Source organism: Humulus lupulus, chromosome 6 (assembly GCF_963169125.1).
Source record: "Humulus lupulus chromosome 6, drHumLupu1.1, whole genome shotgun sequence".
NCBI lineage: Eukaryota > Viridiplantae > Streptophyta > Magnoliopsida > Rosales > Cannabaceae > Humulus > Humulus lupulus.
The window spans coordinates 17,983,155-17,997,217 of record NC_084798.1 but is presented as its reverse complement, the minus strand read 5'-3'; the positions used below and the strand labels follow the sequence as shown (position 1 = coordinate 17,997,217).

At 33.4% G+C, this 14,063-nt stretch overlaps 1 protein-coding gene across 1 annotated transcript; it reads right to left on the bottom strand.

Annotated features, from left to right (window-relative positions):
• Nucleotides 1-3,037: 3,037 nt before the first annotated feature.
• Nucleotides 3,038-12,695, bottom strand: LOC133781780 (uncharacterized). The gene is made up of 18 exons (XM_062220860.1): nucleotides 12,527-12,695; nucleotides 12,301-12,361; nucleotides 12,019-12,055; nucleotides 10,439-10,569; nucleotides 10,191-10,283; nucleotides 10,008-10,110; nucleotides 9,167-9,300; nucleotides 8,566-8,705; nucleotides 7,679-7,729; nucleotides 7,510-7,592; nucleotides 7,356-7,410; nucleotides 7,136-7,250; nucleotides 6,163-6,694; nucleotides 5,868-6,081; nucleotides 5,677-5,747; nucleotides 4,542-4,710; nucleotides 4,264-4,393; nucleotides 3,038-3,893 (listed from the first exon to the last, which is right to left on the bottom strand). The coding sequence occupies exons 1-18, from the start codon at nucleotides 12,632-12,634 to the stop codon at nucleotides 3,214-3,216; spliced, it is 2,907 nt and encodes a 968-aa protein (XP_062076844.1). The 5' UTR covers nucleotides 12,635-12,695; the 3' UTR covers nucleotides 3,038-3,213.
• Nucleotides 12,696-14,063: the final 1,368 nt, after the last annotated feature.

Sequence of the window (14,063 nt, the reverse complement as noted above, 5' to 3'; positions counted from 1 at the left end):
TTTTCTCCCATTATTTATTTGGATTATGTATTTTGATAAATTATTTTTTAGATTATGTATTTTGTAAAATTATTTAAATAGACCCTTAAACATAATTTTGATAAATTTTTTTTTTGAACTAAATCATAAATAATTTACCAAACTAACAACTCAGGATCAAAGCATAATCTTTCTGTCTAACAATTGTGTTGTTATATTCAATTTTTTGTTCATCAAAATTGAGTTTATGGATCTGTTTGAAACTATTTTACAAAATATAGAATCAAAAAAGTAATTCGTTAAAATTCAAATTCAAAATAAATAATAAAGTAAAACACAAGATCAAAATGATATAAACTATAACTCTCTTTGTTAGTTTTCACCATCTTGTATATTAATCAAACTTTTCCACCCACTCATATAGAAACATATGTAATTATATTATGAAAATTAGCTAAGTAGTTGACCTGTTAGTCTGTTATTGCAAGAGTCAAGAGTATTTCTACTTTTTAAATATGATTTCCTTGCTTAAAGAATATCATTTGCTACCAATGGGGAATTCTTTCTCATCTTATTAAATGAAAAATAAAAGTGATTGGATTTATACCAATAACAATCATAAATTAATTTGATACCACAATAAAAGAATATAATAGAACTTTTTAAAATTTTTAGATATTTTTCATTTTTCGATTCAATAATAAATAGTATTTTTCCATTTTATCCTATTCACTCCTAGTGATCACTATACACCATCTTGTATGAGCATAATTAATCAAACTTTTCCATATGATGTAACATTATATCAACAAAAACTTGTAAGAATAATAGACAAGCATTACAATGACAACAAGTCATCTCATGAAATGACTCAAATAGCAAAGTTAAATTTTAAAGATGGAAATTTGATAAAGTAGTGAAATTTAATTAAGAGAGAGAGAAAGAGAGATTAACACCAACATACTCAACAATATACAGACACAGCTTTTGTAAGAGAGAAGTTGCTCTTTTTTTTTCTTTGTTTGTTAGGTTTATTTTTGCTTTGAAGTACTTTCCACTATAAGATGTTTGGCATTATAGAAGCTTGCTTTTAGTACACTCTTACTTTGGCTGACAAAATTGAGTGCACACTCTGAATAATTTTGACCATAATAATGTGAAATTTTTCCCCCTTTATTTTTGGAATTAGTATTGTGAAATGGGAAAAAACTAAATAACAATGTACTTTGTAAACTTAATTAATACATGTTATCATCACTTGTAAAGTTAAGACATAAATAACAATGATGATATTGTAATGCTTGTAGTTAAGAAGAAGACTCAAGGAAATGATGATAAATTAAGGAAAAATTATTACCCTTTTTATACATGTGTGAAGGTATTTTCTTGCCAATTATATTTGTAACTATAAACTCTTTTTTCATGATAATAAAACAGTAACATTTCATCAAAAAGCTTCAGTCTATAATGGCATCTGATCTTCATAATATACGGAAAAAGAAAAAAAAAAAAAAAGGCAAAGCAATCTCTACCTAAAATGGCATCATTACTCTATAATTGCTTGAACAAGAAGAAGAAGAAGGGTACAAGTGTTTTTACATAAATATATATATATATATATATATGTTGTTACTTTATTTTCAAAGTAATTCAATAACTGGGTCATTCAGCAAAATATCAGAATTTTTAGACTTTCATAAAATATATATTCACTTTTCACATTGTGACAAAGAGCAACCACCTCAATATGGGGAAACTACAAAAAAAACTCTTTTTTTTTTACTTTTACATGTTTTTATACATTATTTTTTGTTTTTAGTGTTTTATGTTTAAAATTTCAAAAACATATTACTTATTTGTATTTTTTAAAAATATAAGAAGAGGAAGAAGAAAAAACAAGAAAAAGGTGTGGATAAGTTTTTAAAAAAATATATTTTGTTTTATAATAATAAGTGGGGGTGTCTTAGTTTATTATGGAGTGTCAATATAATGCTCACTCTTTGAAGTTTTTATACGTGAGGGAGTGTGTCCCCTTTTAACATACAAATAAATACAAAATTTTACTAATCTATCTAATTTAATCAAAATCGTGCTATGCTAAGCCAAAGTAACATGAAATCAAGTTTTATTTTGAAGTGTATTGACTCGTTTTTTCGTTCACTCGTCTAACACCCAAAAAATAATATTGAGAAGATTTGTGAGAACTAAATAAAGTATGTGAAATATTTCTAGTGCCCAGAAATAATTGATAAAAAGAATTTTATAGTGGTTCAGCCCTACATCCATTTAGTCACTGTTATTGATCTCGCAAGTCATAGATTATATATATATTTAGTTTTTAGTTATTTAGCTACATAAAGATGTGGAGATCTCTCTCTGTAAAAAGTTGTCGCCCCCTTCTCTCCCCCCTCTTCCTGGTTCTTACTCCTGCTATTTATATTGAAGAGTTAGGGTTACATTTGAGTGTGAGCTTAAATTATTGGGCATGATCCAATAATTAGACAAAGTAACAAGTGACTGAATCTTAAGCATAATCTCAGCTGATGGTTAGTGAGACTCCAAAAATAGGCATAACAAAGTGTAACAAGGGTTCAATTATACTTTTTCTCCTCAAATTTAACTAAAGCTGCTAAATAGTCAGTCGGTACAAATGAAATTTATAACATCATTTAGTTATAAATCTATACACATTCAATAAAAATGGTTGTGTAAATTTATATAAGTGTACGGCCACATCCCATCTATTTGTGAAATACTAAATAGAGTTGAGCCTTTGTCAAAGAAAAAAAAATAGCCATGCTAATTGGGATACAAATATTTTCAAGGACAATTTTTGAGAATAACACATTCTTTCTGTATTTTTGTATTATATTTATAACATCATAGAGATTTTTAATTTTATTTAGAAAATATTTTATATTTTGAATTATAAATAGTGTAATATTTTAATTTTTATACAATTCAATTTTTTTTTGTTTATAATTTTATTTTTATCTTTTAAATAAATAGACCCTCGTATGAATTTCTCACCCCATTGGGACAAGTATGGATATTAAAATGTTAAAGGGAACAGGACTATTCTTTGATCTAACACAATTTAGACATTTCTCCAATTTAAAAGCAAAATTGTTAAGTTAAAAAAGCTCAAAATTTATGGGCAAATGAATTGCCGTCTTGTATAATCTATAACATAAAATGTGGGATCCAAAGTAGGCATATGCCAACTACAGATGACTAAGACTGGAACCATTTTCTGAGCTTTCCTGAACCAGGCTTCTCGCCATCAGTTTGGTTGGAACTTGGTTTCGAGTATTTGGATCGATATTGTTCGATAAGCATGTCAAGCTTATCTCCCATATCTCTCCCTTGTGGATCTTTGTTCTTCTTTGGCCTTTTTCTTCTCTCCATTTCTGTAGAAATTTGCTGCTTCCTCTTTTTAGGCTGTGTATCAGTCCCCTCGAAAGATTTCGATCTCCGAGCATCATTGGGTTTTCTGCCATATTGCCGCTTTCCCATGTTCCCTCCTCCTTCCGAGACTTCTGCTTTCGGTTTTGAGTCTCCTGGTATTTCTTTCAATGAAGGCTTTCTCACATTCCCAACTGCTGGATTGTTTTTCTGCCTCTTCCACGCTCCACGTTCTTTGCCAGCAGTGGCCACATTTTCGGTCTCATCTTTTTTGTTTGCTGTAGCATCATCAGGGGTTTGATTCTCACCCTTGGGTTTTCGTTTTCTGGACTTCTTCTCGTTTGGATGGGAATCTGGTTCATTCACATCGTCACTTTTTTGCTTTACATCTTGTGAATCATCACGGGACCTGAACTGAGCTCGTTGTTGATGACTTTTCCTTAGCTTCAGTGTTTGAACATTATCAACAGCAAACTCTACAATCGGGCGGTGATCAGGACCAAAAGTTTCTGCAATTCACAAAGTACTAAATCAGAATATATCATACTGATATAATGCGTTTGGCTATAAATTAACACAACCACCATTGCATAAAGATAAAAATTGTAATCATTCAAATATTGAAAGGGAGGATTTTGGAATCCACCCGTGGAGGCATGTTGTATTGAGGGAAAAGGCTAGTCCTCAACTCACAGTACAACCTTCAGTTACTACATAATTAAAATTAATAATAACAAAGAAAAAATAGGGAGATAGACCAACAAACTTGCAAGAGGGTTGCTTCACCCTAAATCGGAATTGGGCGGGACAAAGATTAGATAATTAGATAGACACTAGTTAACCAGGTAACAGAGGACTGATTTCTCGCTAATAAGTTACCAGGGTTATTATTGAGAACTCTCAGGGCAACTAGTGCATGTTGATGCTCTGAAAACTCAACAAAAGCAACTCCACGAGAGTGATGCTTTGCGACCTCCTTTCCTTTCTTCATATCTTTCATTATCTTTACCTGCATGAGCAACAAAGATAGGCGAATATTCAACTAATTGATTTTAAAAATGTGAGAGAATGGGCAAGGTATTCTTCTCTGCATCTGAAAGTATACCAAATGAAACAAGAGAAAGTTGCATAGCCTCGGTTTAGAAAGAAAAGCTAACCTGTCGAATTACAGGGTTTTGCTTTGTAGCTCGTGATTTAACAGCGTCTACACAAAGCTTTTTAAGTTCTTTTTCATTCATTGTCTTAGGCAAATTGTAAATAACAAGTCTAGTCTTTGAGACGTGGAAATTTGGAGACTGAAGCTTTGTTGTCTTCTTTCTTTCCAACCTACATGGTGTACAAAAAAGAGCATCAAAACTGTGCCAGTGTCAATTAATATAATAATAACACATCATTCAGCATCTGGATTTTTTTCCCTTCTTTTATAAGATACATTAATGGGACATGAAACCCGCACCACTTACGTACACACACCCAAGCACTTGAGCTAGTCTCAATCGGCTTATTTAGCATATGAATATTAAGATGCACCATTGTCATATTAAGATATATGAAATTGCAAAACCTACAACCAAAGAAAGTAAATTAAAATAGTTCAACATCTCTCTTCAGAGGTCTCCAGAGCCTCAAGGTTTTCATTATCCTATTCCCATCATAAAACATATAGCGCATGGCATCAATAAGTCCTTAAATTTTCCTGTTCCTTTTTTTTTCTTTATAAAAACTATTTCAAGAAGAAAGCAGAACAAAGCTTCAGATGCAGACTAAGAACAATAACATCCCGAAACATGTGTTCTGTAAGTTGAGTAAAAATGTTTCAGATTGGAGAATAGTAAATTGAGTAATCTTCTTAATCTTTGTTGAAAAAAGACAGGGAATTGAGGGAGCCAAGAAGCCTAAAACGAAACAGAATTGGAAGCTCTATTTTAGGCACAATTTTAGGACATTCATAAACAAAACGAATCAGATTGGCATGGAATACTTGAATGTTTATCCTGAAGACATGTCTGACTGGAATTGAATTTTATTTGCCATGTTTGGCCATGAAAACATGACACAAACATAATTCGCACTAGAACTAATGCATGGGGGATTCAAGTAAGAAGAACTAAAGTGGTCATAAAAGGTTTCACTTGAAACCTACCTGACACATATTAAGTCATATCTTTTACCCAAGAACTCATCCCATCATCCCCAAATTAAACCTCACTGTGAGGATGAGACACAAATATTGCTATATATTATAAAATACATGCTACAAGAACAACTAAAATACTATTAACAGCAACTTACATTTGACGTCTTAACATATCACTGGCAGGAACGCCTACTGCAGCTGAAGTTCCCTCAAGAATAAGACCTTCCTAATAAAATTGTGGTGGAGACATATAAACAACGAAAAAGGTGAGATATCTAGAGTAAGGGAAAGATAGGGGTAGTGTTAAGATAATAATAATAATAATTATAAACAATTAAATGAACACCTTCGCCAGGTAGAGATTGCGTTGATCAAGATCCTCATTCTTGGTCTTGTTTATTTCCTTTTCATGAGCTGATTTTTTATCCAAAGCCTTCAAGACAGTCAATTGTCTACCTTTCAGGACGATCCCCACACCTGATGCAGCATTAGCTGCTGAAACAGCAGCAGTTGCAGCATCTATTGTTTTGAACTTAAGGAAACCAGTTCCTCTTGGCCGCCTGGCACAAGTAAAAGATGTGTCCAATTAAAATAAATGCTAGCAAAAAAGTAAGAAACATGGAAAAATCAATAACACGTACTTAGTCACTGGATGAAGAACTGGGACAAAGGATTGCACTGCCCCAAAAGCAGAAAATCGTTCTTTTACTTCTTCCTTGTCAATATCAAATGGGAGGTTGCTTATGAAAAGTGTTCTATGCAATTCCTCCTTGTCCTCTGTTTGTTTAACTGCTGATGCCTTGCTTTTATCAGAATTTTCAGGCTTAGAAACATCTGGTGGTTTCTCAGACTCGTGAGATGACTCATTAAGCACCTCACCAGAAGCATCAGAGGCATCCATATTAACATCTGTGTTTTTCTCTGGAAGTGCAGGATCATCATCCCCAGAAGGAAGAGTTCCTTTAATAGAGGATGTTATTAAGTTCTGTAAAACCTTTTTTGCTATGTCTGCTTCTTCATCAAAATCAACCTCTGGAGGGCTTCCTTCTTTCTCGATGTCATCAGAAGCCCTATCACCATCAACGTGCTTTGATTTTCTACTGGAATCTTCAACATCATCATCAGAATCATCACTATCACTTTCTGTCTCCCCGCCACTTTCATTTTCTTTTCCTGAAAGGGAAATTATTACAAATACAATTAGTGCCCACTAACCTAATTACTAATAGACTATCCATGAAACAGCACTACTTAAAATGGAGAGAAAAACACATTCCATAATGCGAAGAAGTGCTTTCTTTAATATTTTTAGAGATTCTAAACATTTAATATGATTTTTGGAGAGGAGTGCTGGTAGATACATAAATACGGGTGCATATTCTAAGCATGATTCAGCATTCCAACATATCATCAACTGATTAAGATCCCTGACTTTTCATCAAAACATAACATTGGACAGAACCAAACATTCAACTACTGTGTGTTTAAACCAGAAATAAGATCTTTCAGTTCTTCATAACTAGACCCAGACTTTATATTATATTTGAAAACTTCCCACAAACCTAATGTAATGAAAATGTACAGTTCTGAAAAGTAACAACATTATGCAATTACCATTTTCTGAAGTAAGATTCGTATCATTGTCTCGGCTATACACTTTCTTAGAAACAGCCCAGTCAACTGCTATTGGTCTTTTTCGAAACATCTGCCCATTGAACTTTTGAATTGCCTGCATAAAAGGGGAAAACAAATGTTCACATATGTCCACAATAGAACCTAATTATTCCTCTAATAATTTGAAATTTAAGCTTAACTATTAGCTAAAAATCCATACCTTTTCTGCCTCACTTTTAGATGTAAATTTGACAAATGCAAAACCCTTAGAAAGCCTGCAAAAGATTATAAAATTAAGAGAGAGAGAGACTACTTATAAAAGAACTACAATAGTTCTGAAGCAAAAAATATGATAATTGATTATTGGAATATACCCGGTATCAGAGTTTTGAGGAATAAATACATCCCAGACAAACCCTGCTGGTGAAAACATATCCTTTATCTCATTTGCTTTCGCCTGCATAAGTATTTAATAGAAGTAATTATGAGTTCAAGTTACTCCCAACAGCCAAGTAATTTGGGGTGGTAGTGCTCAGAGCAAACCTGGAAAGGAAGGTTTCTAACAATAAGTTTCCATTTCTGAGTCTTGGAACCCTGGCCAAGAAACACAACAGTAAGCTATTAAGGTTCGATTTGCAGTGATGTAACAGAAAGAGCGAGAGAGAGAGAGAGAGAGAGAGAGAGAGCAACAAAGTCAACATAAGCAACCAGCTCCAAAAGAAAAAAACTAGAGTTGACTTTCCTTAAAGGTAGCAAGAAAAGATGTTAGAAATGAGTATTACTAGCCAGTACGCATATTTTATGGTTGACTGATACTGCTAATCATCATTTAGCAATGCATTCATTTTTCTTATTCCTGATCATATGAATAGAAGCAATTTTGGAATTGGGCACCTTATAAAAATCAACAACTCAATTCATTTTCAATTAGGTCATGCTATAAGCATCCTCAAGGGCTATACTTCATGTGTTGCTCAACACAATGTACTGTTTACCATTTGCAAAATTCTTAGATAGTCCTCAGTAATGATACACGCATCAAATGACCTGGTTCACTTCACCGACTGAGATAACCTCATACGTCCTAAGGTAGGCAGGTAGTCATACAGGCACTATGAACATCAAGAATAGTGTATCAAGCAATCTACCTTTCTTTGCAATTGCTACAATTTCTCCAAATAGTACAAACTATTCAAAATCCCTGTGGTTGAACTCTTTTTTTGAGCCTCCGAACCATTTTTTTGAAGCATAAAAGAGCTAAAAAAGAACTAGATATTACAGTTGATCGACAAAAAATGCCCGTAATACCATAGGAGAAACAATAAGAATAAAAGAAATGAATGGTATACTAACAAATGAATTTAAAAATCAATCTTTTAAATATGATTTAAATTGAATTCATCTAAATTTTAATAAATATGAAACTTTACCTCCCCACCCAGCTGACGTGCCCAAACAACACCCCCTTTAATCTCTTTTTGGTGCAGCCTTGCAACAGCAGCACGAGCTGATTTGACACTTGTATATAGAACTGCCGAAGCACCCCCTTTGCATCCGTCTTGCATAAGACCTGAAAAAGTGTCACACTTTATGCTCTATTGTTCAAAAACAGAACAAAAATACCCACAATATGAGCAAGAGTTCAATTGGCATTTCAAATTTCAAGCATGAAAGTATCAATAACATAAAAGGTAGCCGATATTAAAGATCAATATATCAAGATACTTCTTTCGGTGAGTTTGGGCATCTTTAATTGCAAGGCTAATCATACAATACGATCTAATCACACATCACAAAATCTCACCCCCAACCCCTCAAGTGTATCAGAAAGGAAACTCATAAAAAACCTGAATAGATGCAAAAGTTTCCTGAAGTGCATGATTTCTGGTACAAGAATCTCATCTTAATGATTTCAAGATTAAGCATTATTGGAATAATTGGTCCCAAATTAAAACAAATAAATAAATAAAATGAATTAATTGAAGAAAAACATGCGAACATACATAAAACAAAGTTGAAAAAATCACTTACCATGCTTCTCAAGCTCTTCTTTTGGAAGCGGGTATGCTACAGAACATACAGTACCAATCTTTCTAGCTTGGCTGTGGACATCCTCTGCAATCTTGGCATCAAGAAGACCACCTAATATCACAGTCCTAGCAACCCTTCACATTGACAAAAATACAGTATGTCAGAAATCATTGTCATGTTCAACTAAACTCAAGAAATAAAGCATGCAAAAAAGAAGGAAAGAAAAAAGAAGCAAAAGCAACAGCAACAGCTCAGTGAAATAAGAAACATAATAACCAGATTGGAGTCAGAATGAAGTGCAATGTGCAAGAATCACATCTTAGAAGGACAGATGAAAGGACACTAAGCAATAAATAAATTTTTGTACTCAAACATCTAAAGCATGCTGCACACCAGAAACAATTCAAAACAGTAGAATTTTGATCAAGACCCAAGCATTCATACATGCCCTCTTATTGTAGTTAGATTTTGACATCGTAACTGATGAACTATGATAAGCTGTAATTAAAAATAATACAAATATCTTATTAGCCTAATTATGATCAAATTCATACACGCCACATAATCTACTTGGACTAGAATCAGTCTAGATTATTTTGTGTTATATTACCAATTCCATACCAATTTTCTTTCAATGGGTATTTCAAGTAAGGAAAACAAGTTTGGTCGTTATTTGAAATTCAGAAAGCCAAATAGCATGAACAATTAAAATAGAATAACATTATAAGGCCCTAAATGATAGACGGCATGACAAAATAATACCCTCTTATACTTTTATATGAAAAGTGAACCACCCAACTCATTCAGAAAACTCTATGCAGAGGCAAAGATTATTTAGTACCTTTGTTTCTCTGAACAACCAGTTTTATCCTCCAGATCTTTATGAAGTGTTGTAGCCTTTCCAACCACCACTTTTTTCTCTGAAACTTTTTTCACAGCAACAACTGGAAATAGCAAAGGAAAATGAGATCACAAAAATATAACAAAACATAACAGGTGTAAGGCATATATAAAGTCTAACAACCCTTTTCCTCCAAGTTTGAAGTAGCTTCTTCAGATTTGGAAGCAGAACCATCTTTGACATTTACTTCTTCTTCTTTATCATCCGGTTTTGGAGCTATAGAAATGGGAAAAAAACAAAATGTGAAAAAACAAAGAAAGCAATAAAACAACAACAAGAAGCAAACGTCTACCTGTCCTTTAGCAAGTAGATTCTACAAACAAACAAAAAAAAAGTATGCTCAAAGATTAAACTAAACGAGGCATTTTAACCTTGACTTGTCTTTGATCGACGCTGCTCAAGGGAAGGTCGGTGCATAGCATGTTTAACGCCAATTTTCCGACCTCCGACAGAAGAGCCATTCTTCAACTCAATAGCACGGTTAGCATCTTCGGTAACAGCACTGCAAATAAAGTCAAAGTGCACAGAAAAGTTAGCAATATGACATGAAAAGAAAGGTAACTATTTTTATAACCATTACACACATGGGTATTTGGCTACATTATAAGATGCTATGTTCGAAATGTTTATAGTATTGGATTAGATTATTTTTATCATCTGTTTTGTTCATGTAATTAGAGAGCACATTGAAAAGATTAATACAACCACAACCACCTAATTAATAGCATGAAATACATCTGTTCTATTGAGAATCTTAAAATAATTAGAAATTATTCAATCTCCCATGATCCATCTTCATATATATCATTGATAAGACAAAAATTTGTAACTTTCTATCCATCTTCTATTCTGAGTTTTCTCTTACTTTATTGTTTGTGAATGAGTAACTCACTCATTCTTTTTTGTTCTTTTTTCTATCTCGTCCAACGCTCTATCATATCCTACCCAGCAAACAAGGTCGATTAGAATAAAACTTAAAAGACTCCTCCAAACTGAACCCATACAGCAAGACTAAACTTGAAAACTCCTCTATCAAACCCTATAATTTCTGTCCAGTATTGAACTTGTAGTGTTTTCAAGGAAGGTGATTTAGAAAATTGAAACCCAAACCATCTCACAGCAACTGGAAAGCTTGACCACACAATTAACTCTAATGATTTAACAGCATTTTAAGTCATCAATGTAAACAATTATGGTTGGTTAGGGGTCCAGTGGGAAGGGAGTGTGGAAAGTATAGTTTTAGCCCTACGTACGCATACTTCAAGTTCATGGTTGACTAAGCAAACAAAAGTTGAAGTCAAACATTCAAACATGTCTAATGACATGATAATAAGAAAGCTAGCACCTCATAAGGTTCACTTTGTTTGATTTACTGATGTTATCGACTTATCGCCCAATATATTTCATTCCTAATAATAATAGCTTGCACTTATGTCAATATTAGTATTGACCATTGCATATACAACCAATATTAGCAGTGACACATATACGAAAGAAAAAGAATCTCGTCCAAGTTTATTATAACCAGATAAAGCACTTCAAGAATCATGAAAAATAAAGCCGCTGCAACAAAAGGGTGGCCTTCTAGTTACAAATTGTACCAAATTTTGGGTGAATAACTACGCAGTGCAAAGTTACAAATGGAAAAAACAACTTTAGCAGCTCCCTTCAATTAATAACAGTTGTGCAATCCAAACAAAATACTCCCAAAAAAAGTTAATGCACTGCTCATTTCAATTTACAACACTATTAGTATTTACCTAACATTCTAATCCCATGGAATCCCAGTATCTTTCAAGCTACAGCTACACATCTTGTCTCAAATAAAACAGTAATTCACATTCAGTCATGCCATTGCCGCCATGTCTACTATTGAAACATTCAACCCGAGAAAAAGAAAATTTAAATAAAATTAAACTTGATAGTGGAAAAATGATCTCAGTAAACTTACAATTGAACAAAACCAAAGCCCCGGTGCTCGGTTGATCCTATAAATACAAAGAAAAAGATTAACAACATTCTGCGTGATTGAACACGAGTATCACAATTTCTTCTATACATAAACCGATAAAGGAAACACAACTAGAATATAGCATACCATATTAGTTGAGAATTTGAACAATTTGGAATAAAAATACAAAATACATATTCATCCAACATAAACACCACCATTAGAATTCAAAAGGATCACAAAGAATGATTTCTAAATTCAACTCAGAACAGTTAAGCTCACCCTTCTGCGTAACCATGAAACACCGCCGAACCGGACCAACATCGCTGAAAGTTTCCTCCAACTGATTTACCAAGTAAAATAAGCAAATTTAGCCAAAATCTAGCTCCATTGAGCATTCAATGCCGATTAAGCTATAAAATACAGCTTCGAATCCCTAATTTCTTATACATACATATTAGTTCAAGTTTTATGATGGTTTCTCGGGAAACAAACGGAAAAAGAGTACCTGAGAGTTTGTGAAGGAATAGGGTAAGTTGGAAACGAAGACAGTGGAGGGACTGTGCTCGCTCTTGGCTCTGTCATCGCCACCATCTTTGCTTTTCTTCTTTCCCATGGCGCTGAGAGAGTTGCGTAACAGTAGCTAGTGTTGTAATACTGATAAACCCCCGAAAGAGAGAGAGACGGAGGGTTTTCTTGTGTTGAGGAAGAAGAGGAGCCTGCTATTTGGGCCTTTTCCGACCCAGATGAGTGGTCCACTGGGCTCAAGCCCAGCCCAATTTTCACCATTTGTTTGGTGGATTAAATGAGTTTAATTTTAAAAGTTTTATGGTTTTTATGACTTTTTACATATAATGGTTTTTTTTTTGTGGCAGATTTTTTTTCATTCATATAATGGATTAATGTAACACAAACCAAATATAGTTAAATTATTTATTAAAAAAAGATTTCATAAATAAAAGTTGTATGATGGACAAAGAAATTATGTGTTAAAGTAAAAATAATATTGAATTATATTGGTACTTTTATATGTAATAGAGTATTTTCAGCAAATATGAGATTTTAAAATTTTCAATGGTACTAGAGGCCCACAGCCCAAAGAATACATTTTTAATCAAATAAAGTACAACATACAAACTTGGTCAAACGGCCCAATACTAAATTTACTTGGGTTCGTAAGCCCAAACTGTGTAGATATACAAACTCATCCAGCAAACTCCAACCTACTTGAAAAGACAAAGTCAATAAGTAATTTGAAACTCTTTCCAAGCAATTCACTTTACACAAAAGACTCGGTCTACACTCTCCCAACCGCAAAATGGAGAGAATCTCGGAAGACGTGTTACTCTACGTGTCGTTCGACCAAGTATTACGGAGAAAGGGTTGTTCAGTCTCCAAAATGAGATTCCTATTTAAGAAAGAGATCACTCTCAGAGAAGGATCACGGACTGCGAACTGAATTCTCTTAATTCTCTCAATGCTTACTCTCTAAGCATTATCTTTTCAGTCAATCTCCAACCTCCCAACGACGACATTAGCTAAATATTTTACTTTTATTACCAGTCTACTTGTTCCGAACTACTTTACTAACTTGACCGTCAGAGTCTCTTTGTCCGACACCACTCCGGTGTCTCAAAGACTTTATGGTCATTTTCCCTTTTGTTATCGATTCAATTGTAGATTCGTGCATCCACAAAAATTATGTGGACAAAAATCTTATTTTTTAAAATATGGTTTTGTAAAGTTTAGAGTTAAATTTATGTGAGATTTATTAGTCTCATTTTTAATAATATGGTATTTATATTTAATAATATGTCGTGTGAACTCTTAAGGAGGTCGGTGTGACTTATTGTTGCTTAGAACAACCAAATCAAGTTGGAAAAGTTTCAAACTTTGTAGTTTTCCAATGACTATGTTTTGTTGGACAAGTTGATCCAATGATGGATTGTGATTGAATAAAAGGTAAAAAGTCACTTGCATGCTTGTGTTTTGAAGCCCATATCGTGTGGACTCTTAAGGAGGTGACACTATGACAATATGACTTA

Coding starts and splice junctions, on each gene's coding strand:
- LOC133781780 (XM_062220860.1), bottom strand. CDS start 12,634: ATGGGAAAGAAGAAAAGCAAAGATGGTGGCGATGACAGAGCCAAGAGC. Junction 8,706..9,166: donor AGAAGAGCTTGAGAAGCATG/GTAAGTGATTTT, acceptor ACACTTTTTCAG/GTCTTATGCAAGACGGATGC. Junction 7,251..7,355: donor CTAAAAGTGAGGCAGAAAAG/GTATGGATTTTT, acceptor CCTTTTATGCAG/GCAATTCAAAAGTTCAATGG.